General features: G+C 38.9%; 1 protein-coding gene across 1 annotated transcript in view; it reads right to left on the bottom strand.

Moving 5' to 3' along the window:
• Window positions 1–25,780, bottom strand: part of EIF5B (eukaryotic translation initiation factor 5B) — a 31,508-nt gene extending 5,728 nt beyond the window's left edge. The window contains exons 1-18 of the mRNA XM_070750991.1: window positions 25,567–25,780; window positions 17,910–18,035; window positions 17,041–17,125; window positions 13,991–14,633; window positions 12,063–12,289; window positions 11,595–11,745; window positions 10,817–10,912; window positions 10,202–10,285; window positions 8,056–8,139; window positions 6,893–7,179; window positions 6,492–6,599; window positions 6,260–6,370; window positions 5,273–5,340; window positions 4,889–5,030; window positions 4,030–4,161; window positions 2,753–2,935; window positions 2,497–2,658; window positions 1,178–1,309 (exon numbers count right to left, since the gene is read on the bottom strand). Of these exons, the coding sequence (XP_070607092.1) occupies window positions 1,178–1,309; window positions 2,497–2,658; window positions 2,753–2,935; window positions 4,030–4,161; window positions 4,889–5,030; window positions 5,273–5,340; window positions 6,260–6,370; window positions 6,492–6,599; window positions 6,893–7,179; window positions 8,056–8,139; window positions 10,202–10,285; window positions 10,817–10,912; window positions 11,595–11,745; window positions 12,063–12,289; window positions 13,991–14,633; window positions 17,041–17,125; window positions 17,910–18,035; window positions 25,567–25,601 (2,856 nt within the window). The 5' untranslated portion in view covers window positions 25,602–25,780. The remainder of the gene's footprint in view (window positions 1–1,177; window positions 1,310–2,496; window positions 2,659–2,752; window positions 2,936–4,029; window positions 4,162–4,888; window positions 5,031–5,272; window positions 5,341–6,259; window positions 6,371–6,491; window positions 6,600–6,892; window positions 7,180–8,055; window positions 8,140–10,201; window positions 10,286–10,816; window positions 10,913–11,594; window positions 11,746–12,062; window positions 12,290–13,990; window positions 14,634–17,040; window positions 17,126–17,909; window positions 18,036–25,566) is intronic.
• Between the last annotated feature and the right edge of the window lie 44 nt (window positions 25,781–25,824).

The raw sequence follows: 25,824 nt of genomic DNA, 5'->3' as shown, positions 1-25,824 counted from the left end.
ATGCCACTAGAAGCTCAAACTACGGTTTAGAGGGCTCTACTACCCAAAAGAGAACAAATTGCTTGAGGTGAATGTTAAAGAAAAAAAATAGTAACTGTTTTAAGACTCCCAGGAGCTAATTTTATTGGTTAAAATCCCAAAACTCTTTATTTCAGCATAAGAATAAAACCCACAGCTTTTAAAAATGAAGGACATTATGTTTCAGTTTGGTATATTTCTATCTTTTCAAAACAAAAGGTTAATTCACAAAAACGTAAATTATTATTAGATTTTCTCCCACTTTATTAAAAAATAATAATAAAGCTTAAGTAATTCTCTTCTTTCTCCGGGGCACAATGAAAAGTTCAGTTCTATGGTAATCAGTTTTTCTCCCCTTCTTTAATTACCCATTAAATGTTCCAGACTCTAAAACATTAGCAATTATTTTAATTCAATCCTAATTTTACAGAATTGTCCAATTTTTTTTAGCTTACATGTAACTTGAAGCCTAGTAGCTTATCCAGATGCCTTATATATCTATAAGGCTTCAATTTACTTCCCAATAATTTGATTATATGAGAACAATTAAAAAGGTAAAAGACAACACTTGAGAACTTTTACTTCGCCATCCCCATTTGTCAGACATTACAAACCTGACTTGTTTGCCTCCGCTGAGGCTGCCTTTGGAAAGTGGATATTACAGAGGGTCTGCTCCACTTCTGCTCCCCTGGACCAGCCTTCTCCTGCTCTGGACATTTGGAATCATACTTGGAATCTCCTTAGCTATATACAGCTAAGTGCTGTTGGCTTACCTAAATGGTCTTCTCTGGCTTTGTGTGGCCCAGGGTTGCAACATTCTTCTTGGACATATGCTATATCAGATGTTTCTCTACACCTTCATTTGAAAACTGGCTAGTCAAGCAGATAGAGGGTGTACTTCAAACTAAATTTAAACTTGGTCCCTAACAGCCAACCAGAGTTTGTTCCCATACTTGGATTCTTTCCGCAGTGTATAGAGAAGACCATTCAGGTAAGCCAATGGCACTTTGCTTCAATTTCTTAAAAATCTGAAAAGTTCCTCATTGCTGTAATTTCAAACAACTTATTCCTAATTGTTTTACTTTAGCACAGTTCATACTGGGATTTTCTAGCTGCTGAAAGTCCATTGAGATTCTGATGGGGATCATCTGTGCCTTACTTTAAGAACTGGAATTTCATCTTCTTTATAGGCTACTAGCAGGGGCAACCCAGCCAATGTTTTCTCCAGATCCTTGCCAAGAATCTTCACTCCTTGTGCAGCAATAACTTCTTTGTGTTTTTCATACTGATTCTATACAAACAAAGAAATGAATAGTTATTTTTCTAGTTCTCCAATTTATCATCTTTGTTTTAATTATATCAAGAACTGTCAAGAACTATCAAGAACCATCAAGAATTCCAATCATTTAGCCCAATTCACTCGTTTCAGGAGATGACAGTCCACATTAATGTGTTAAATATATCAAGAATTGTCCTACACATTTATTTAATGCATATCTTACAATTAATGAAACTAATATGATAGAGCTGCTCAATAGCATTAACAAAATAAAAATAATAATTAAATGTTCCAGATTTTAAACAATATTTTTACAAGTATTCTTATATCCAAATTATAAGATAATACAATATAAAGGGTTCTTAGATTAGATTCTACTGCACACCAGGAGTATAATGTTCTTTCAGGACATAGTTCACCTATACCAGTGATGGCGAACCTATGGCATGGGTGCCACAGGTGGCACATGGAGCCATATCTGCTAGCACGCGAGCCTTTGCCCTAGCTCAGCTTCAACGTGCATGTGTGTGCCAGCCAGCTGATTTTGGGCTTGCACAGAGGCTCTGGGAGGGTGTTTTCGGCTTCCAGAGAGCTTACGGGGGGATGGGGGAGGGCGTTTTTACCCTCATCCAGCTCCAGGGAAGTCTTTGGAGCCTGGTGAAAGTGAAACAAGAGCCTACTGGGCCCACTAGAAGTTGGGAAACAGGCTGTTTCCGGCTTCCAGAGGGCCTCTGGGGGGTGGGGAAAGCTGTTTTTGCCCTGCCCATGTATTGAATTAGGGGCGTGGGCACTCAACACATGTGCTATAGCGTGCACACATGCTCTTTCGGCACCCGAGGGAAAAAAGGTTTGCCATCACTGACTTATACAAAAAAGTTCCAAAAACAGAATCAGGAAAAAAAAGAGAAAAATGACATAAAATATCATAATATCAGACAACATGACAAAAGAAATATCCCTTTTCAGACTTTATCCTTTAAAAATCTGAATCTGTTATTTTTTGCTAATAGAAATTCAATGGCAAAGGGCATAGGTAAGATTAAATGCATTCACCCAGTATGATTGGACACAAAAACATTTCCCTAGTACTGCTTTCACAAATAGCACATTTGTGAGAAGAGTATATGACCTAGTAACATCATTGAGCAACTTATACACCATTAATTTCAGGAACATTTTTTCATATGTTACTTCCTTACCTTTACTCTTAATTCTTTCATGGGAGGTGGAAGCAAAAGGCCTCTTATTTGTGTTACTATGGGACCTTCTACTCCAGGGACAATAATGGTATCACTTTCCTTTAGCCTTCCATTAATCAAAATGACATCTATTGTTGTACCCATTCCAGGAAGTGCTTTGACCTAAAAAACACAGAAGTTTATGTTTTAAATAATATGCTTCAACTCAGTTTGTTATCTAAGCAGCATATCAAAAGATTTTCTAGGTAAATATTACCTCCATAACCTGTGCTCTCAACTCTTCACAGTGTGCCAGTCTCTTATTTAACATGGTTTGTGTCAATTCAACAAGAAGAGCAATTAAACTTCCCATACCATCTCCTGTGTGTGCAGAGGTAGGAACCAGAGAAACAAATGTGCGAGGATCCTTATTTTCATAGTACAAGGCAGCATTCAAGCCCTAAAATAAGAAGCAGAGCATTACTAAGATGAAAGAGTGGGTGGAGCAGGGGAAGGAGTGGCTTTATTCTATCTAGTCAAAAGGGAAATTAAAGAAGATGGGAAAACGGAGTGCATTATCTAATATCCAGCGCTCATTCATCAGAATAACAGTCTTCTATTTCAGTGGTTAAAAATATCTGTGACTCAAAAGATCTGCAAAACTTCCCATAGCAGGGCAGACTATAGAGGACCAGATGATCTTGCAGATTATATAAGGCTAAACCTTCTAAGACTTTCCCAGCAAAATCAGCACCTTGACTTTGGCTAAGACAATTACTGTTAATAAGTACAGATATTTCAAGACAAAGGTAAAGTGGCACCTTTAAGAAGTGCTGCTTCTTAATGTGATTCACACTGTCATATTGTATTCCAGACCTGCTCTAATTTCTATATCATCTTCATGGTTTGCCCTTGAGTAGTTGTCCAAGTTACCAAGGCATATGACATCAATATTAATAAGAGTACTGGAAAATTATAATCAGAGTACTGATTACTATAAGTATCAAATCTTCCCAACAGCTTGATACATAACAGACAAGATGGGACCTTAAATTTAAACCTGAAAATACATATAGACTTTATATAAACATACTTCTGACAGTATAATATTTCTCTCGTTCTCCTCAAATACTATAGTCAATAGTACAAAAGTATTGACAAGTCCAGTGTTATTTCACTATGTCTCTTCCCGGAGATCATTCATTGGACAAGTGAGGATGTCTCCCTATCAAATTCAGGTCTGAAAATTGGATTGGAAAGAATCTTGATAACTGAACAACAGTGCCACTGTCTGCATCAAAATTGTTAAATCATTGTAAGATAACCAATCTATCATTGTAAATTGTCCTGTCTAATCCTGACTTCTTAGATTTAGCCAACCATTCCTTTGTATATCTCATCTGTTCTCACTTTCCTTCTTTCTATCAACCATTTGATTGTAATTGTTTGATTATGGATGGTTAATGCGCTTGGGCTAGTTTTATTTACAGGAACTACAAGATGTAAAGCATACTCAAAAAGATTAACCATTTTTTTAACCTAGTTGACACTCACCTGCTGGGCAAATTCTACTATGATGGCCTTAGCACGTTCCTCAAATTCATCCTTTGTATTTTTTTTCTGTTTCTTCAAAGTGGCAGCTACATCTGTATCCGGACTCTTTTTCCAGTCATACAATCTATCAATCTAAAGAAGACAGAATTTACCACTATTTAATATTGCATTAGTCCAGCAGATCTATGTAATAAATACTCTTTGTATGTATGGAAATAAGCAAGCAAATAAACTATATGGTAATCTCAAACACACAGAGGTATTCTGGACACAGAGGTCCTATAGTCCAATCCCCTGCCTAGGCTATACTATTTCAGACAAAGGGAGAGAACCATTCCTTTGCAAAAAGCCATCTTAAGCTGATATTCATTTTAATACCATCCAATATCTTTCATATGCAGAAGGCTACAGTATGAATTTAGTTCCATCCACTCTTTCAAAAGAGACAAAATATTTATAGCTATGTTCACCTAATTTATTAAATGCTAATAAATTATTTTATTTTCAGATAAATATAAGTACAGTAAACACTTGATTTCATTTGATTTACTGTAAACCCTTGATTTGAAAGAATGCAAAACCTAGATCAGTGATGACGAACTTTTTTGGTTTGTGTGCCAAAAGGAGGGGCACGGGGGGAGCACATGCGTGTGTACCCACACCCATAATTCCATGTGAGCAATCCACACACATGCATGCATAGCACACATACACACACTCCAGACATGCAATGGCACGTTCATTTTTCGCTCTGTTCACAATAAATGAGTCCACACATCCATAATCAATGCTTTACAGACCAAACCCCCAATAGAATACATTATAGAATACAAACCTATTCAATGAAAAGGGACCTTACCTTGTTAAGTGCAACTATAAAGGGGCATTTTTTGGCTTTCAGCAGGTTTATGGATTCAATTGTCTGAGGTTCCAAACCATGCATGATGTCTACTACAAGAATTGCAATATCACATAGTGAGCTTCCGCGATTTCGAAGATTGCTGCAAATTAAAAGGATATTGTAAAGATAACAGAAAAAAGCATGACCTGTAGTTCACCAAAGAATAATGCTTATTCTTAACACCAATTCTATTAAATAGAAATATCACAATATTGATTAATCTACATGTAATAGGTTTGAGACAGTACACCACTTAAAATGTAATTTTTGCTTCTGCAACTGGTTTTAACACTATATATTATAAAATGTAGCCCCAAAATGAGATAAATAATCAGCTGTTACCTAAAAGACTCATGTCCTGGAGTATCAATGATAAGCATTCCCGGAATCTTGACTGTCTCTTTGTCAAACTATAATTGCAAAATAGTAATTAACTTGATATTTAGGAAAACAAATTTTTATAGCAGTTTCATACTTGATGACATTTATTGCAAATGTCCAATTCCCATTCCCATTTGAATGTACATTAATATTTTAACTATTAATATACAAGTTAACAATCAATTAACTTTCAATTATCAGATGCAAGTCTTTTTAACATTATAGGTTAAGGTGCTTTTATTGCTAAGTGCAGCAACAAAATTGTGAGCTCCATCTTTCTTGACATTTGCAAAATTACGAATATCACAATAGGCATAAAAACCTCCATAAGGTAAGTATCATATTTTTTGAACTGTAAGCTGTATCTAAATTTACAGGAGGAAAACAAGAAAGAAACCAGTTTTTGGCCTCCATGCATCCTGTTTTCACCTTCCACGGCCCCAGAAGCACTCTGCAGTGCTCTGCACATTTTTGGGCTCCCAAGCCCTCCACATGTCATGTTGTCGTCCTCCCAGGCCCACAGAAGCACTCTGCAATGCTCCTCACATTTTGTTTTTGCCAAAAATTGGCCCATTTTTGGCGTGAAAATTGCTTCTGGGGGCCATGGAGGGCGAAAATGCAACATGTGGAGGGTTCAGGAGGCCAAAACCACCCGTATTCAGTCTATAAGGCGAACCTAAATTTTCACTTTTAGGGGGAGTAAAGGTGCATCTTATATTCTGAAAAATACGGTAATTCAATTCTATGTACTGTAAGTATCAGGAAGGCCTATATTATAGTTATATTTTATTGTATTCATGCAAACGTATAATATTTCAGTCAACTAAAATAGTCCGGAATGTGGAACAAGTAAACAGAAACCGAAAATGTCAATAGTGATAATGATCACAGGACAAGTTAATACTATTACGTGAAATGCACATAACAGGCTGAAAGTCGCCTACTTACAGTTTTCACCATTTTTGCTTGTTCATTAATGGCTTCAAGGGGAACATTAGTTGCCCCAATCTGTTGAGTGATGCCTCCTGCCTCACTGTCTTGCACATGAGTATGACGAAGCTATATGAAATATACCAGAATTATTATTATATAGTGTGAAACAGTTCCCAACTACTATGAATGTTCAATTTAAGTAACAGTCAACGTTTTGTTTGCTAGCTACTACTATATCTGCACTTACCTTATCGAGGATTTTTGTTTTTCCTGTGTCTACATGCCCCAACACACAGATAACAGGTGCTCGTAATTTTTCAGTATTGGCATTTTTATTATTTTCAATTCGACGTTTCTAAAATTAAAAACAGAGTAAGTTTTACTCACCCATTAAGAATAAAGAATAAAGTGAAATGCAAATAAGTCAGATTTGAGAATTCAAATATTTTCAAACCAATGCAATATCCTGTGTTTATTAGCTTTTTAAAAAAAATGAACCTCAAGAGTATTAGGCCAGATATTTATATTTAGTTACATACTATAATTCTGTATCAAAAGGGAATAATTCTGGCCGAAATTTGGAGCTCTTTCCAGTCCTTTCCCCAGAAAGCCAAGAAATGCTGTTTGTGAAAATGTTTAACTAAATACCTCAATTCGATGTTTAGCTTTGTCATATGAACGTTCTTCTTTAGTGCGATCATCATCCGAATCAGACTCTGAATCTGAACTTATTTCTTTTAGCTTTTTTCCTACAGAATGTTTTGCAGCAGCTTGTGGATCTGATTCCTTTTCATCTGAAGTTTTCTCTTCTTCACTTCCTTCACTTTCTCCTTCTTCAGACTCTTCACTCTCTTCCATATCCTCATCTTCATCTTCATCCTCATCTTCATCCTCTTCATTTTGTTCTTTGACTTCAATATGGACAGTTTTTCTTTCTGATGAAAAGTTTTTTTAAAAATTATTTAATATGATATTCATGAACTGGGAGAGCCTTGTTAACAAGATTAGCCAATGAATAGCCATAGCAACTAAGTTAGCCAATGGGAGCTAACCACATCTGAGTCTGTGCAGAGAATTGAAACTGAAAATTTACGCTTAAGGCTGGGCATGGCTCAGTCCCCATTCTGCTCTCTGTCAACTCTGTACTCTAAGTGCTTGTCAACTCTGCTGAAATGAAACTAGCTCTCCTGCTTGTGTTTACTTGTAACTACACTGAAGAACTCTGCTAATGGTATTGTAAATTCATCTATTACTATGTTTATGAAGAAGTTAATGAATCCAGATGAATCAGTTATCTATGTGTGCTTCTGGTTTTGATTTTTGCAACAAACTCTAATAGATTCTCTGCCCTGCCCAGGTATTATAGGTAATGCTGAATATCACTGAGAATTATTTTGAGGTTTGCAACATATAAAATATGTAATAGATACATTGCATACTCATTTTGCCTGACCTGACAAATATGCAAAGGAACAACAGTGCATCAAGCCAAGGGACAGCTTATTCTCTTCGCAGTTATATTCCCACTACAACAGATCTTGTTGAGAACAGAAATATGGTCTTTCTCACAATGTTATTACTAGCCCTTCTCACCCAGTTGGACAGCTAGATAATTTTTTCAACTTATTAAACAGCTAAATATTAACGGAAAAACAAGGCAATACATATTCAGTTTGAAATATTCTTTTAATCTTTTTTACACTGCTTGCTTTACTTTCTCCAACTAGAAAAAAACCCCAAGGCTTTGATGAAAACAAACAAAAGTCTCACATTCCTTATAAGATTCTGTTCCTTTTTCAAAAATAAATTACCTTTTTCTCTTTCTTCATCACTGGCCATAGCTTCCCAGTCATCTAATCCTCCTTCTTCAGGCTCTGCCTCTTTTTCTTCTGAAACTAAACAATAATAGATTTTCTATGCAACAATAGTTTAGTAAACTAATTTCTTACTCACTCAATGTACACATTTGAACATTTTTCATAAACATCATAGAGTAGCCTCACACACAGATTAATAACTACTTACCCCAAGGGGAATGTGGTGGAAGAGTTCAAGGAACAACTAGCAGCACCACCACCAACGGCTCCTTGGCCGCCTTCCCAATCCTAACCCTAGGAACTGGAAACAAAGGGATTGAAAGGTAGGAGACCTACATTGCCGAGATGACAGGGGCTAGTCTTAGTCTTATTGCATGGGATGAATTTAAATTGGCGACTTCTGAGGAAGTGGACAAGGCAGCAGGAGTGATGAGTTTCTCCACTTGTCTGTTGGACCCATGCCCTTCATGGCTGGCTTCAGGCCTTGATAAACGTGTCCTTGAGTGAGGGGTCTTTTCTACAACCATTAAAGGAGGCAATTGTATGACCCCTTCTCAAGAGGCCTGCCCTGGATCCAACTGAATTAAAGAACTTTCGTCCAGTTTCCAACCTACCCTTTGTAGGAAAAGTTCAGCTCTTACTGCTTTTGGATGAAACAGATTATCTAGATCCTTTTCAATCTGGCTTCAGGCTTGGCTACAACACAGAAATTGCTTTGGTCGCACTGATGGATGACCTCTGGTGGGCCCAAGATGGGGGTCATTTCAGTATCTTGGTGCTACTTGACCTCTCAGCAGCTTTCGACACCATTGGCAATGGCATTCTTCTGCGACGACTAAGAGAGTTGTGGTTAGGAGGTAGCATGTTACGATGGTTCTCCTATCTCTCTGACCAGTCGCAGTTGGTGTTAGTAGGAGGAGAGAGATTGACCCCCTAGTCTGTGGGGTGCCCCAGGGCTCGGTCCTCTCGTCCCTCCTATTTAATATCTATATGAAATCATTGGGTGAAGTCATCCGACGATTTGGAGTGAGGTATCAACAATATACTGATGATACCCAGCTATATATCTCCACCCTGCATCAATTCAGTGAAGCAGTGGATATAATGTGCCAGTGCCTTTAGGCTGTGAGAGTCTGGATGGCTCAGACTTAATCCAGGCAAGACTGAGTGGCTGTGGATATTGTTTCCTAAAGGCTATGTCAACTGTCCATCCTTGGTTCTTTGGGGGGGGGGGGAGAACTTGTCCCCCGCAGAACGGGTTCGCAATTTGGGTATCCTTCTAGACTCACAGCTGAAATTAGATCAACACTTCATAGCTGTAGCTAGGGGGACCTTTGCAGAGATTCTTCCGGTGTACCATCTGCGACCTTGGATCAAGAGGCTCCCCTCACAGTCAATCATGCCCATGTCACCTCACAGTTAGATTATTGCAATGTGCTCTACATGAGGCTACCCTTGAAAAGTATTCAGAGACTACAATTGGTCCAGAATACAGCTGTGTGAGCTGTCGTAGGTACACCTAGGGTACATCTACATTACACCAATCCTCGTCTCCAGGCACAATTCAAGGTGTTGGTTATAAGCTTTAAAGCCTTATATAGCTCACTGCCTTCTGGCACATAGCTCCCAGCAATCAATGAAATCCCATATTTGGTCTCCTCCGAGTCCCATCAGCTAAATAGTGCTGACTGGTGGGCTCACGGGGAAGAGCCTTCTCTGTGGCTGCCCAGTCTCTCTGGAACCAGTTACTTCCAGAGATCCAGACTGCCCCCACCCTGTCAGCCTTATGAAAAGCAGTAAAGACCTGGCTTTTCTGGCAGGCTTGGGCCGCTGGTCTCACAGTTGCAATTGGCGAGCTTCGCCTATGAAATGATGTGAAGGGGTTTTAAATTGTTTTTAACGCTTAATGTTGTGATGTCTATAATGTTCAGGATGATACAATGCTTGTTTTAAGATGTTTTTAATGTTTTTTGTCTGTTAGCTGCCCAGACTCCTTCAGGAGACATATAAATACAATAATAAATGAATGAATGAACGAACGAACGAACGAATGAACAAATGAATTTAAGGAAATTAAATTAAGATTCCTCAGAGCTGATTATAATATAATGAAAGACAGAATACCCAATTTAGAACTGACCTGGTTCAACTTGATTAATCTCCTCTTTTTCAGATGCAACTGTTTCTTCAGCTTCTTCCACCGGGGATGCCAATTCAGTAATTTCTAAAAAATGAAATTTAAAATTATTAGTTATGACAATTTTAAATGCATGTCATTGTTGAAAAAAAAGTTCCTACAGCCATACTTCAATTTGATTAAAAAATATTTATACTTCTGTGAGACCCAATAACCACAGTCTCTAAGGGAAGTCCATTTGACAGATGACTTACTGTTTACTGTAGATTTCTCTACAATATAGGCACAATGAATTATAATTCCATTTGATCAACTACTTTGTGCATTAATGGACAGTGCAGGATGCAACAAGGAAAATAAACACCTGTAGATTCATAAATTTTAATAATCCAAATAACAGAAATAGTATCCTAATTATTAAGACTATAAATACTTATGTCAATTCAAGCCAAAGGACCTCTCACTGACAGCACAATCCACTAAAAACTTTGCTCTATAAAGATGTATTGAAAGAGATAGCTTGAAGCACAGAAAGTAATAACTGAAATTATTTAATCTTTTATTCAATTTTTTAAACCTGTTTCTGTGTTTACAGTTATCCATAAACAAAAATATCACCTTCTTTGTTTTCTTGCTGCTGTTGCTTTTTTTTCTTTTTGTCTTCATATATGGGTCTTTTTTTTGGTATTGAATCTTTGGATGGCACCTCCACACCTGCACATTTTAAAAAATGTTCATATAAACATTTGATGACAAGGGACTAAATTTTGAAATTTATTAGGATAAAATTAGAGAAAATTAGAAAAAAACATCTTGACCAAAATATAGTATATTAGTATATATAGTATCATTAATATATATACTTAGGACTTTTGATATGGATCAGTTAATGTGCTAGTGATTTGATTTTATGCTGCTGTTTCTATTATTGAATAATAATTATTAATATTTACAGCCTACATTCAATGGAAAAAATGCATAAATTATAGTTAGTAACAATAATTTCTAATCTGTATGTTAAAAGAAGTAGAGCTGGAAATAAAAGATGACCTGCATGGTAACAAAGAGCTATACACAGAAGAGCAGAGCTCATTTATACTTTGGCTTACTAAAATAAATACCGTAGGTCTAAACACAACAGCAGACACTCATTTATATCTACAACTTGATTTTAAGCAGATTTCATCAGTAATAAATATTCATTTAACTCATTGGAGGTCATTCTGAAGTAAGAGCATAGAATTGCAATATTTTCAGTTAATACTTTGCACAATGCAAATAAGAACTGCAAAACCACAGGATTTCCATTAAAACGTCCCTGTGCTATCCTGACAACCATACTCTATTCCCTGAATAGTATAAAAATTAGAAAATTAATATAAACAGCAATCCTTACCCTGTGCTTGCAGCAACTTAAGAGTGGCCTCTGCCCTGGCTTTGGATTCCCTTTGAGATTTGGTTAGAAGTTTTCCTTCCTTCTTCAAACGTTCTTTTCTCTCTTTTTCTTTTTGTTTTTTCCTCTCTTTTTTTTCTTGTTCCAAGCGTTCCTACAAAAATTAAGTTTTACCCACTTTATGACGTGATCGGAACTCGGCATGCAAGAATGATAAGGTAGCAATGTTGCACACATTCATTCGGGAGTCTCATTTAGATATCCCACTAAGTAAATGTATATAGCACTGCATTACAAATACACTAGCATGTAATTTAACAAATAAAAATCAGAATTAGTTAAATCCATGTCTTAATGATTTTCAATACAGAAAAAAAATTACGTGACAAGGGATTCTGAGTATTTTAGTCTTTCAAAGCCAACAACATATAGAGAAAACTTGACTTCTCAATCTAGAAAAAGGCTTAATACCTCTTCTTTGCGTTTGGCTTCTAGATCTTCAAGTTGTTTGATGCGCTCTTCCTCTTCTCGCTTTGCTCTTTCCTCCTCTTCTTTCAGTTTAGCCAAGGCTTCTTGCATTGCTTTAACTGTGGCCTTACTGGGACCCTTTTTTTTCTCTTTTTCCTTTTCATCTTTCTCTCCTTTCTTTTTCTTTTTGTCTTTATCCTTTTTCTTTTTCTCGCCTTCATTATCATTGACTAAAAAGGAAAGTTAATTGTTGAAGCACAAGACATACCGGTAATTATGTATCAGAAGAACTTAAAAAGTAACAAATGTTAGACATGCTTAAACTCTTGGTATTTTTTCTCTCCCACATTTTACTCATGATAACTTTCAAAACTGTCCAACATTAAAAGCCACTTGAGGGAAGCCATTCTTTAATATATGAAAAAAGCCTTCTTAGATGCAAAGAAAAATCATTTGCTTTTAGCTCATTTTACATATCAGTGAATAAAAATGAAATCAGCAACATGAATGATAACAAGGCAGTGTTCAATTCATTTTGGGTTTAAAGAAAATAGATCACTGATGAGTCAAGAATGGGTCCAAACTATCATCAGTGCCATTAATTAGGTCAGAGGTCTCCAACCTTGGGAATTTTAAGACTTGTGGACTTCAACACCCAGAATTCCTCAGCCAGCTTTTTTGGCTGAGGAATTCTGGGAATTGAAGTCCACAAGTCTTAAAACTGCCAAGGTTGGAGACCCCTGAATTACTGTAAGTCAGAGGTCCCCAACCGCCGGTCCGCGGACCAGGACCGGGCCATTGGGGGTTTTCAGCCGGTCCGCGGCGGCGCTGCCCTCCCGGCAGAGAACATTATGCAGGACGGGGTGGGGCGTCGGGCGGTGACGCAGCCCTCCACACTTCTCCACAGGGCGGGGAGAATCAGGAGGCTCCTTTGGCGGCTGGGGGCTGCCTGGCTTTGTGATTTTGGCTGCGGGGGGGAGTTAGGAAGGTCCTACTTCTCCCCCCCCAGCCAAAAATTCAAAGCCTATCTGCTGGATACGGGCGATGAGTGGGACAGAGCGGCGCGGAAGCCTCTTGCAGCAGCTGCCACAGCCACCGGCTTCGGCGCCGTTCGTCCCACCCATCGCCCGTATCCAGCAGAAGCTGCTGTCCAAGTGCTCTTGGCCGGCGGGATTCAAAGTGCTGGGGTGGGGGTGTCCTGACAGCCCCCCCACCCCAGTGCTTCGCCTCCCGCTGGGACACCCCCCACCCCAGCACTTTAAATCCCGCCGGCCAAGAGCACTCGGGCAGCAGCTTCTGCCAGACACGGGCAATGAGCGGGACGAGTGGCGCCGAAGCCGGTGGCTGTGGCAGCTGCTGCAAGAGGCTTCCGCGCCGCTCTGTCCCACTCATCGCCCGTATCCAGCAGATAGGCTTTGAATTTTTGGCTGGGGGGGGAGAAGTAGGACCTTCCTAACTCCCCCCCCCAGCCAAAATCACAAAGCCAGGCAGCCCCCAGCCGCCAAAGGAGCCTCCTGATTCTCCCCGCCCTGTGGAGAAGTGTGGAGGGCTGCGTCACTAAGCTCCACCCCTCCATAACCCCACCCCCATATGACCAAAGCCCCCCCCCCCCCCACCGGGCCGTGGAAAACTCGTCTAACTTAAAGCCGGTCCCTGGTGCTAAAAAGGTTGGGGACCTCTGCTGTAAGTTACATACTGAAACTTGCAAAACTCTAGTAATGAAAAATTAACTATAAATCCTCTTCTTCCTAAATATGTCTTTCATGAGCAATTTCTCAGTATTCATATAAAACATTTCTTGGTATATTACAAGGTGAGAGACAAATACTTTTAATAGTCACCTGTGGGACACGTTTTCCTTACTTTTGTTGAAAAACCAAGCATATATATATTTTAATCTGCTTCTCACATATTTCACAAATGTTACTAACCTTCTGCTGCTTCTAGGGTATCTCCCTTTTCCACAGTGGCAGGTGTTGACAGTTGATCTGATGCCGTTGCTTTGTCAGTCTTCTTCAGCTTTGACTGTTCTTTATTAGTCTCCAAGTCTTCCTTTTCCTTCTGTTTCCTTAGTTTAGCCTTCTCCTCTTCCCGTTTTTTCTTTTCTCGTTCTTTTTTTTCTGCCTTCTTCTGAGCCACAGTTTTAATTTTAAATGAAGAGTCATCCATGTCATCACCGCTTTCAGTCTCAGCTACGGGTTTTGCCTTCTGGTTTTTCTTCTGCCCCTTTTTTGCCTGTGAGCCTTCATCCAATTCATCTTCATTCTCATCAGAGGACACAGGCTGTGCACACTCTTTGCTCTTCTTCACAACGACAGGTTCATCTTCTTCAGAAAATTCATGTTTATTCCCTGATTTCTGAACTTTTCCTTTCCTTTTTTTCAAATCGAAATGTTCCTCATCATCACTCTCGGAGAGTAGTTCTTTCTTGGGTTTGAGGGACTTTTTAGATTTTTTTTCTTTGTCCTCCATTTCTTCACTGACATCTTCCTCCTCTAAGCTAATCTTTCTATTCTTGGCTTTCTTTTTTTTATCTTGTTTTGATAGGCCAACTTCTTCATTTTCATTCTCTACCTGATAAAAATGTTAATATCATACATTAAAATAATAGAAACATGTACATATGGTTTGCGATCGTTACATTCTCTGACTAGTGATCACAAACAAACAAAAACATCCTTCAGAAATGTATCTCCCTCTATTTGGCTGGGAATGGTGGGGAAAGAAATCTGAAATGCTTCAGATGGAACATAAAATAAAATCTTGTTCAAAAAGTATAGCAAAGTTGTACAATAAATAGTGCTTTTTGCTGAAGATCTTGCATACGTAAGTTTTTTTTCACATGGCAAAGGAACCATCAAGCACACATCCGAACCTTTTTTCTGCCTGAGCAGTATTCAATTGCTCCTGAAAGAATATTTCTTTGGAATATATTTTGATAAGTCTTAAATCAGTAAGATTATTAGTTTGCTCTCTCTTTTCCTAGTACTATTGTCTTGTACAATGTCGTAAAAATTTAATTTCAGTAATGCACCTGATTACGTTTATATTTGTTAGAAGGTAACGTAGTTTTGAGAGAGAGGAAGAGGGCTAAATTAAACCCAGCAGCAGCAGAACCAGGAAGTTGGTTAGGAGGGGTGGGGCAGGACAACCTTAGCAGTGGTCCCCAAAGGGAATGGGGGCAGGCAGGCGCCCACTTTGTAGAGCCAGACCCAAGATCACAACAACATCAGGAAGTTATCTGTGGGAAGGATATGGGGAGAGAGCAGCAAAGCATGTTAACTCCATGACTTAAATAGGAGTGGAAAAGGCAGGTAGAAGAATTGTAGAATTGGGTCTAAAGCCAGTGGCATCAGGGTTGAAGGGCGAATGTTCTGTGGTCAGGGTAGAACACAGCAGGACACGAAGACACCTAAAATAGTTGATCCATGAGGGAAACAGGGAACTAAATAGATTCCCTGACCAGAAAGACATAGGGAAGAATGTGACAATGCTGACCTCTAGGCCAATAGTAGCAAGATCTGGAAATATCTCAGGAGACTTTGGACAGGATGTCTGAGGCAAGTATTATAGCACTGACATTTGAGGCTTGTAAAAACCCTTACATTTGCAAGTCTTCCAGCAAAGCTGGACTGGTATCAGACCTTGGACCAAACTGACTGGATAAGCCAGCAACTATACAGTTGTCTTTCTCTTTCTCTGACTGTGGCATTTCTCATGATGATAATCTGAAAGACAGCAGCCTATCTGGATAGGCTTTCAAAGGTTGGCAGGAAATAACAGCTGCCCAATAAGGTGAATGGCAGCATAGATATCACCCTTTGGCATCTTCCTGCTTCACCACCACCACCACCCTTCTCACAGGTGCCCTTGATTGTACCGAGTCCTGCCACCACTGCTAGCCTTGGGAACAACTCAGCAGAGCACCACGTGTCTCCTATCAGCCCCAGAACCTGTGCAGCTCTAAGCCCTCTCAGAAAAGAGTTGCCCAGTCAACTTAGTGCTCCTTTCTTGGAAGGAGCCTTCTTCCTGGTCCTTTTTTTGTTTATTTCACACTTCCCCTGGCTCAAGCCCGTCAAGCCAATAACCTGTTCCTCAGAGGATTTCTTTGCTCTTTTCAGCAGCGGTAGCCCATCTCTGGGGGTCTTTTAGGAGAGTCAGCAGGACATGGATGAGGTTCTGGGTAGGAGGTTTTGCCACCCCCTCCAGCCCTGCATTCCTGAGGCATGATCAGGTACAATTGCTGAGCTACCCAAATCAACACAGACTGTGAAACTTTTGCATCTCATTTGGACCAAGGACCCAGAGTATGGAGGAAGAATATAGAGGGACACACTGCAAGAAACTTGAGGTCCATTGTAAAGTTTCCACAGTCTGTGTTGATTTGAGGAGCCCTGTCATCTGCTGATGTTGATCCACTGTGCATCATTAAGTCCAGGGTCAATGCAGCCATCTACCAGGAGATTTTGGAGCACACCATGCTTCCATCCACATACGAGCTTTATGGGAATACTGACTTAAAGTTTAGACATGGGAACATGAAGCTATTGACTTTTCCTACCACTGCCACATTTTAAGTCCAGTATTATGTTAGAATTGAGTTCTATTAGTTAAGGATATATACATTCTACTTTAATATATTTCTGATACGTGAAATATATTTTTAAAAAATCAAGATGTGGATTGTTTGTGTGTGTGAAAGGATTATGTAATACTGAAGGGATAAATTACAAATAACATGGAATGCTGATATGCATAAAGTGTCAACAGTTTTTATATAAAAAAAATTAAAAGCCCTTTGACCAATCTGATCAAATGCTTTGGAGTTGTTTTATTCACAAGATAACTTTCCACACCATTTTCCAGGTAGATGGGTAAATTTCAGTATTTCAGTATTAAATTATTAGGGCTTCCAGGTGAATTAGTCTGAAACAAAAGACATACGACGTTTCCTTAAGCGCCAATTTTGCAGGATTTTTACCTTTGCTACAACTGGTTCTTTTTCAACGCTTCCACCGTGTGTTTCTAAAGACAGCTCTTCCAACTCTTTCAGGATATCATCTTCACTGCAATGAGAATGATATTATTTTGAATCTATTTATATACTAAGAAAACAGAAGTCAATAATTGGATAGGTCTGATAACAGAATCAAAAAGTTGAGAGGGACTTGGAGGTCCTCTGGTCCAACCTTCTACTCAAGCAGATGACTCTATACCATTTCAGACAAATGGTATTTAAAGTAATGCTGTTCAGCAGTCTAAATTATAACATTCCTTCTCTTTCATTTTCTTGAAACTGCCCAAAAAATTTTAAGGGAAGGAGGGAGATAAGAGAGTGTGCACTCTACAGGATATACCCTGCCATACTTGATTTTCCAAATTTAAATGTACTTTATAGACATATGGCAAGTTAATGTATGTGTGAGATTCTCATGTTCTTTCATCTGGAAAACTACTTAAGAAAAAAATTAGAGCCTAAAACAAATGCTCCTTTGAGGCTCCTGTTTCTCATATAATAGTTGATATCCAATAGCACACAGATGAATAGGGATGACAAGGTACTTCGTATTGGCTGAATAACTCAGTAGGATGCTACCGAAACATTTCCACAAAGATGCTGCCTCCTGAAAGTGCGAATAAAACTACAGGTATGAAAGACTAGATTTGGTCTCTATCACCCCATCACAATTCTCTTTCAGTTATCATTAAATGCACTTTTATAAGCCTTGACTCCAAATATAGTTTTTTATACCCCATCTCCAAAGCATGCTACAAAGATATTCACAAGTCTGATTCCATGCACCTAATCTAATTTATATCACAGCTGTGAAGAACAAGTTTTGAACTTACTCATAATCCTGTTTTTTCTTTTCTTTTTTCTTCTTGCCTTTAGATTTTTGAGGCTCTTGTTCCTTGGCAGCACCTGCACCCTCTATTTCAGCAGCAAGGGCATCAAGATCTATATCATCTTTGGCACTAGAATAGCCCCGCAAAAAAAACAAAACATGTGAAATATATCTGAGACAGAAGTTCAAATTTATACTTTCAAATACTGTACTAGCTTTTTAAACAAAAGTTATGCTTGAGTCTGAAAACCCCTTTTTAAAATCATTATTTCAGAATTACAGTTCTATTTAAGAGTACCAAAACTAGTACAATATGCTTCAGGATTGCAATTTTATCTGTGGAGCACTGTTCATATTTACACAAGCAAAGAAAAATCTAGTCAAGAAGTTTTCAGCTTAGTAAGATTGGATATTATGTTATCCGCAGTTTAAAATAAAGTCTCCTTTGAGGCTCCTGGCAATTTTGTGGACAATCTATCTTTCTCCAGAGTGCTTTTTTGTTCTTGCAGACCAAGGACTTCAAGTACTAAATAAACTACTTAGCTCCTCAAGATAAGCCAAAGTCACTTAGTTATTGTCTTTAGTTTTTGCAATGTGTAAAACCACATTAAATTTCTACTTTCTCCACTAACCTATTGTTAAAAATTATCACACGTGTAACAAGTATCTTCTGTAATAGGTATTTGCATCAGAACAATAGTCTACATAGGAATTTGATTCATTTAGCTTTCTCAGATAAATATAACATAAAGATGTTTGAAATTGTTAACGGCGAGTATTCTGAGCAGAGTCAGGTTACAAGCGGTGTGCCACAAGGGTCTGTTCTGGGTCCTATTCTTTTTAATATGTTTGTGAGTGACATAGGGGAAGGTTTGGTAGGGAAGGTTTGCCTATTTGCCGTTGACTCTAAAGTGTGCAATAGGGTTGATATTCCTGGAGGCGTCTGTAATATGGTAAATGATTTAGCTTTACTAGATAAATGGTCAAAGCAATGGAAACTGCAGTTTAGAAACATAGAAACATAGAAACATAGAAGTCTGACGGCAGAAAAAGACCCCATGGTCCATCTAGTCTGCCCTTATACTATTTTCTGTATTTTATCTTAGGATGGATATATGTTTATCCCAGGCATGTTTAAATTCAGTTACTGTGGATTTATCTACCACGTCTGCTGGAAGTTTGTTCCAAGGATCTACTACTCTTTCAGTAAAATAATATTTTCTCATGTTGCTTTTGATCTTTCCCCCAACTAACCTCAGATTGTGTCCCCTTGTTCTTGTGTTCACTTTCCTATTAAAAACACTTCCCTCCTGGACCTTATTTAACCCTTTAATATATTTAAATGTTTCGATCATGTCCCCCCTTTTCCTTCTGTCCTCCAGACTATACAGATTGAGTTCATTAAGTCTTTCCTGATACGTTTTATACTTAAGACCTTCCACCATTCTTGTAGCCCGTCTTTGGACCCGTTCAATTTTGTCAATATCTTTTTGTAGGTGAGGTCTCCAGAACTGAACACAGTATTCCAAATGTGGTCTCACCAGCATTCTATATAGCGGGATCATAATCTCCCTCTTCCTGCTTGTTATACCTCTAGCTATGCAGCCAAGCATCCTACTTGCTTTCCCTACTGCCTGACTGCACTGTTCACCCATTTTGAGACTGTCAGAAATCACTACGCCTAAATCCTTTTCTTTTGAAGTATTTGCTAACACAGAACTGCCAATACAATAGTCAGATTGAGGATTCCTTTTCCCCAAGTGCATTATTTTACATTTGGAAACATTAAACTGCAGTTTCCATTGCTTTGACCATTTATCTAGTAAAGCTAAATCATTTACCATATTGCCGACGCCTCCAGGAATATCAACCCTATTGCACACTTTAGAGTCATCGGCAAATAAGCAAACCTTCCCTACCAGACCTTCCCCTATGTCACTCACAAACATATTAAAAAGAATAGGACCCAGAAAAGACCCTTGTGGCACACCGCTTGTAACCTGACTCTGCTCAGAATACTCGCCATTCACAACAACCCTCTGGTGTCTATGCTTCAGCCAGCTGCAAATCCATTGAACTATCCAGGGATTAAGTCCAATCTTCACTAATTTATCTATCAGCTCTTTATGTGGAACCGTATCAAAGGCTTTGCTGAAGTCCAGGTAGGCAATATCCACGGCACCACCTTCATCCAACACCTTTGTGACATAGTCAAAGAAATCAATGAGATTAGTCTGACATGATTTGCCTTCAGTAAAGCCATGCTGATTTGGGTCCAATAAGTTATTGTTTTTTAGGTGCTGATTTATCCTCTTTTTCAGTAGAGTCTCCATCATTTTAACGACAACTGATGTCAAGCTAACTGGCCTGTAGTTACCAGCTTCTTCTCTACTGCCCTTCTTGTGGATAGGCACAACACTTGCCATTCTCCAATCCTCAGGAACATCTCCTGTTAACAAGGATTGGTTAAACAAATCAGTCAGGGGGGTAGCAATGACAGATCTGAGTTCTTTAAGAACTCTGGGGTGGATGCCATCTGGTTTAATGTTTCCAAATGTAAAATAATGCACTTGGGGAAAAGGAATCCTCAATCTGAGTATTGTATTGGCAGTTCTGTGTTAGCAAATACTTCAGAAGAAAAGGATTTAGGGGTAGTGATTTCTGACAGTCTCAAAATGGGTGAACAGTGCAGTCAGGCGGTAGGGAAAGCAAGTAGGATGCTTGGCTGCAAGCAGGAAGAGGGAGATTATGATCCCGCTATATAGAATGCTGGTGAGACCACATTTGGAATACTGTGTTCAGTTCTGGAGACTTCACCTACAAAAAGATATTGACAAAATTGACAGTTCTGGAGACCTCACCTACAAAAAGATATTGACAAAGACGGGCTACAAGAATGGTGGAAGGTCTTAAGCATAAAACGTATCAGGAAAGACTTAATGAACTCAATCTGTATAGTCTGGAGGATAGAAGGTTTCTATGAAATAATTTCAATATGAGCCCCTATATTTAAGAAAGTTCAACAGTGTAGAGAAAAGGGGTTTAGATAGAAAGAAACGAGACAATAATTGAAGATAAACTGAAATTACTTGTCAAACATCACCCTAATTGCTTCAAAAGCAAAGTTAGGAAGAATCAGTCTGAAAAATGTTTAGGATACACATCCAATAAAAGAGGATATAAATGAGCAACACGTGTTTGTACCAATTTCATCTTCATCAAAGCCAGGCATCTTTCCCAATATCATAAATTTAATTATATTACAATTTCTTGAGTAAACAGATAAAAATAGTTGTTCTGATCCCTGATAAATATGTAGCAATCTGTCTGTAAAATAAATGATATCATTTCCTACTAATGAAGAACTACAAAATATAAAAATGCAATGAATTTTTAATTAATGATCTAGAATTGTAAATATACCGCTCAAAAAATTAAAGGGAACACTCAAATAACTCCTCCTAGATCTGAATGAATGAAATATTCTCATTGAATACTCTGTTCTGTACAAAGTTGAATGTGCACAACAGCATGTGAAATTGATTGTCAATCAGTGTTGCTTCCTAAGTGGATAGTTTGATTTCACAGAAGTTTGATTTACTTGGAGTTATGTTGTGTTGTTTAAGTGTTCCCTTTATTTTTTTGAGCAGTGTACTTTCACATTTCTGTCTCAAATGTGACTGCAGAAAAAACAATTGCTACCAACCTGCCTTCCATTGAGGACCTGTATACCACATGAGTCAAAAAGAGGAAAATATTTACAGACACCTCGCATACTGGACACAAACTGCTTCAATTCCTACTGTTAAAATGACAGTACAGAGCACTGCACACCAGAACAACTAGACACAAGAACAGTTTTTCCCCAAATGCCATCACTCTGCTAAACAAATACTCAACATTCTCAAACCATTTACTAAGTTTGCACTACTATTAATCTTCTCATTGTTCCAACCACCAAACTCTTCTCAGTATTTAAATAAAAAGTTAATATAAAACAAAATCATCATTTCTTTTGCCTAATAAAATCTTTATTTTTTTAAAGAATGATAAATATAACCATTACTTAAGAGATGTTTTTTTTAATTTTTGCCATATAAACCAATATCACAGAATCATCACCTGAATTTAAAATCAAACATAAAGAACTAGTTATAACAAAATAATATTGCTGGAAACAATTTCTGTATATTCTGTAGGGCAGTGATGTTCAACCTTTTTTGAGCCGCGGCACATTTTTTACATTTGCAAAATCCTGGGGCACACCACCAACCAAAATGACACAAAATGACACTCTAACACAGTACATATTATACATATAGTTAATATAGTTTATAAATATATTTAGACTCACTTAGAGTGAAACCTGGGCCTGTTTCGATGAACACAAACGGGATATCCTGGCAAGGATGGTAGTTTGGGGGAGCCATGTTTAATTTCCCCACGGCACACCTGACCATGTCTCGCGGCACATTGGTTGAAAAACACTGCTGTAGGGTAATACTCAACAGACAATTGAGCCCAACATTCCTGTTACTAAGTGAGAGGTGTTAATTGAATTTTGCCCCACTTCACCACCTTTCTTGCCACAGTTGTTAAGTGAATCACTACAGTTCTTAGATTAATAACATGGTTAAGTGAATCTGCTTCACCATTGAATTGAAGTGGCACAGTAGCTAGAATACAGTTCTGCAGGCTACTTCTGCTGACTGCTACCTGATTGCAGTTTGATTCTCACCAGGCTTAAGGTTGGTGAAATGGAGAGGGGAGATCTGCTGTTTAGGTAACAAGTCTATCCTCCATACTAACCTGCCCAGGCCTCATGCTCTGGAGACGTTACTCCCAGCTTTGCATATGGCATTTTAGTGACTCTTTCCAGAGCATGATACCATAGTCTTTTGAGACTGAAGGATGCCAATGAATTAAATACATACCAATATTTTTTAAAAATGTATGGGGTGGCCGATTTCTTGCCATATTTGTTTAGGATTAAAATGATAGAGTCAAAGCATCATTTTACTCAACAGTTTTTAAAAACACAGGGCTTTGACCTATTGATATACTGTTCTTATATTTTCCAGTAGATTGCCTTCTGTTTCAAGTGTGATGCTTGTATATCTAACCGCAGCAGGCTATTTCATCAGCATTTAAATCATAGTCAACTGATTCTTACCATGTTATCTTAGGGAGCTAGGAGGATTCAATATTTAATTTTGAAAATACAGGGCTAGCAGTTAATTATCACTAATGATCATGCAAAAGTAGTCATGTGGAATTTATCCCTGCTCTAAATGTTGGAGGTTCCAACAATTACAAGAAACAAGTCATGTAGGAAACTCTGTTGAGAAATGCAGCAAGACAGGGGTTAATAGTACCCCATAGATGAGGCAGAAAGCTTTTTCTTTCACAAGAACCCCAAGAGCAAAACCTTTAATTCTTCATACCACTGTACTCTTCTAGAAAGGAAGGACAATTTGGGCCAGAAAGGTCTCTGTAATATAGCCAACTTAAGAAAAGCCAGACAATGTCATACAATCTAAACTGTAATTATCTTCAACAAAGAGTGTTAACAAGGAATTGTAACTTGTTTCCCATGAACTTTTCCACGTCAGCTGTGAGCTAAAAGGGCCAAGCCTATATCTGGAAGCACAGACCTTCAGTTCCCTCCAAATCTGACAAGGTCTAGACTAGTTCTAGATTAACTAACCTAGTTAATCTGGGGGGGGGGGGGAGGTCAACACTGTCAAACTATTAACTAAATCTGCACCACTATTACTACTAGTTTTTTCCCATCATTCCTATCACCCATTCCCTCCCACTTATGACTGTATGACTGTAACTTGTGGCTTGTATTCTTAAGATTTTTAATAATATTTTCCTTCCCATTGTTTATTTGACCCTTATGACAATCATTAAGTTTTGTACATCATGATTCTTGACAAATGTATCTTTTTCTTTTATGTACACTGAGAACATATGCACCAGACAAATTCAAAGCTCAAATTGCCCAAAGAGCTGCTGATACAGTTCTACACAGGAATCATTGAGTCTGTCATCTACACCTCTATAACTGTCTGGTTTGGTGCAACTAGACCGACACAGACTTCAGAGGATAATCAGAACTGCAGAAAAAACAATTGCTGCCAGCCTGCCTTCCATTGAGGAGCTGTATACTGCAAGAGTCAAAAAGAGGGCGGGGAAAATATTTACTGACCCCTCCCATCCTCAACACAAACTGTTTCAACTCCTACCCTCAAAATGTTGCTACAGAGCACTACACACCAAGACAACTAGACACAAGAACAGTTTTTTTCCTGAACGCCATCACTCTACTAAACAAATAATTCCCTCAACAGTCAGTTTTTACTAAATCTGCACTTCTATTTCTACAATTTTTTCTCATCATTCCTAGCATCCTTTTCCTCCCACTTAAGACTGTATGATTGTAACTTGTTGCTTGTATCCTAAGATTTATATTAATATAGTTTGTTTCTTCATTGCTTATTTGACCCCTATGACAATCATTAAGTGTTGTATCAAATGATTCTTGACAAATGTATATTTTTCTTTTATGTACGCTAAGAGCATACGCACCAAGACAAATTCCTTGTGTGTCCAATCACACTTGGCCAATAAAAATTCTATTCTATTCTATTCTACAATCTAGAGTAAACTGTAATTATCTTCAATAGAGTGTTAACAAGGAATCCTAACTTGTTTCCCAAGAACTTTTCCATGCCAGCTGTGAGCTAAAAGGACCAAGCCTATATGTGAAAGCACAGGCTTTCAGTTGCCCCCAAATTTGACAGTCTTTAAATAATCTAGAACTAGATTAGTTCTAGATTAACTAACCTAGTTAATAGGGGGGTTTCAACAGTGTCAAACTATTTACTAAATCTGCATCAGTATTACTACTAGTTTTTCCCCATCATTCCTATCACCCATTCCCTCCCACTTATGACTGTAAACTTGTGGCTTGTATTAAGATTTTTAATAATATTTTCCTTCTCATTGCTTATTTGACCCCTATGACAATCATTAAGTTTTGTACATCATGATTCTTGACAAATGTATCTTTTTCTTTTATGTACACTGAGAACATTTGCACCAAAGACAAATTCCTTGTGTGTCCAATCACACTTGGCCAATAAATAATTCTATTCTATTCTATTCTATTTCTACAGCTTTCCTAACTGGAAAAGCGACTGCACCCAAGTGGCAGTCGAGCAAAAAAGCGCACACACCTAAATAATTGCGAAGGAAACATGACTAACAGGCTCCTGCTCACGAACAGGCAAACAAGTAACCGGACGAGTCCTCAGAAGCAAGCAGTCCAGCCACGAAGTCCCACAAAGGTCGAGGTGTGGGCGAATTCGGACGGCTCCCTCGTCCCCCCCCCCCCTTTCCCCCTCCCACTCTTTCACACGCGAGGAGACACGCGAGCTTCTCTCTGGCCCGAAGTGTCACGTCGTTCTCCGAGTGAGAGAGGAAGGGCCTCACACACACCCCTGGCTGAGGAAGGAAGGGGTGTCCCTGCGCGCAGCCTGCCTCAGCGTGGAGGGAGGGGAAGACACGCAGGGCGAGCCCCCCCCCCCGGGCCGGCAGCCGCCGGCTATTCGTGCTCCCCGACCACCCAGGCCACAGTCCAGGGCTCTGGGTACCTGTCTTCGCTCTTGTTTTTCTGTTTTTTGCCCATGGTTGCAACTGCCTTCCCGGGGCTGGCTCGCTCGTTCGCTCTCCTTGCTCAGGGCCCAGCCAGCCGCTTCCACACGCGAGAGGGCACATATGGTGAGAGAGGCCAACGCGAACCCTCCACTCAGCAGCGACCGACGGTGCGCGCAGGCGCTTCACTCCCCCTGGCCCCCGGCACGCGGCAGGCGCAGGCAATCAGCGCGCAGAAAAGGCAGGACGCCTGGCTG

Source organism: Erythrolamprus reginae, chromosome 4 (assembly GCF_031021105.1).
Source record: "Erythrolamprus reginae isolate rEryReg1 chromosome 4, rEryReg1.hap1, whole genome shotgun sequence".
Lineage (NCBI taxonomy): Eukaryota > Metazoa > Chordata > Lepidosauria > Squamata > Dipsadidae > Erythrolamprus > Erythrolamprus reginae.
The sequence above is the reverse complement of the archived record's forward strand: the minus strand, read 5'-3'. Positions and strand labels throughout refer to the sequence as shown.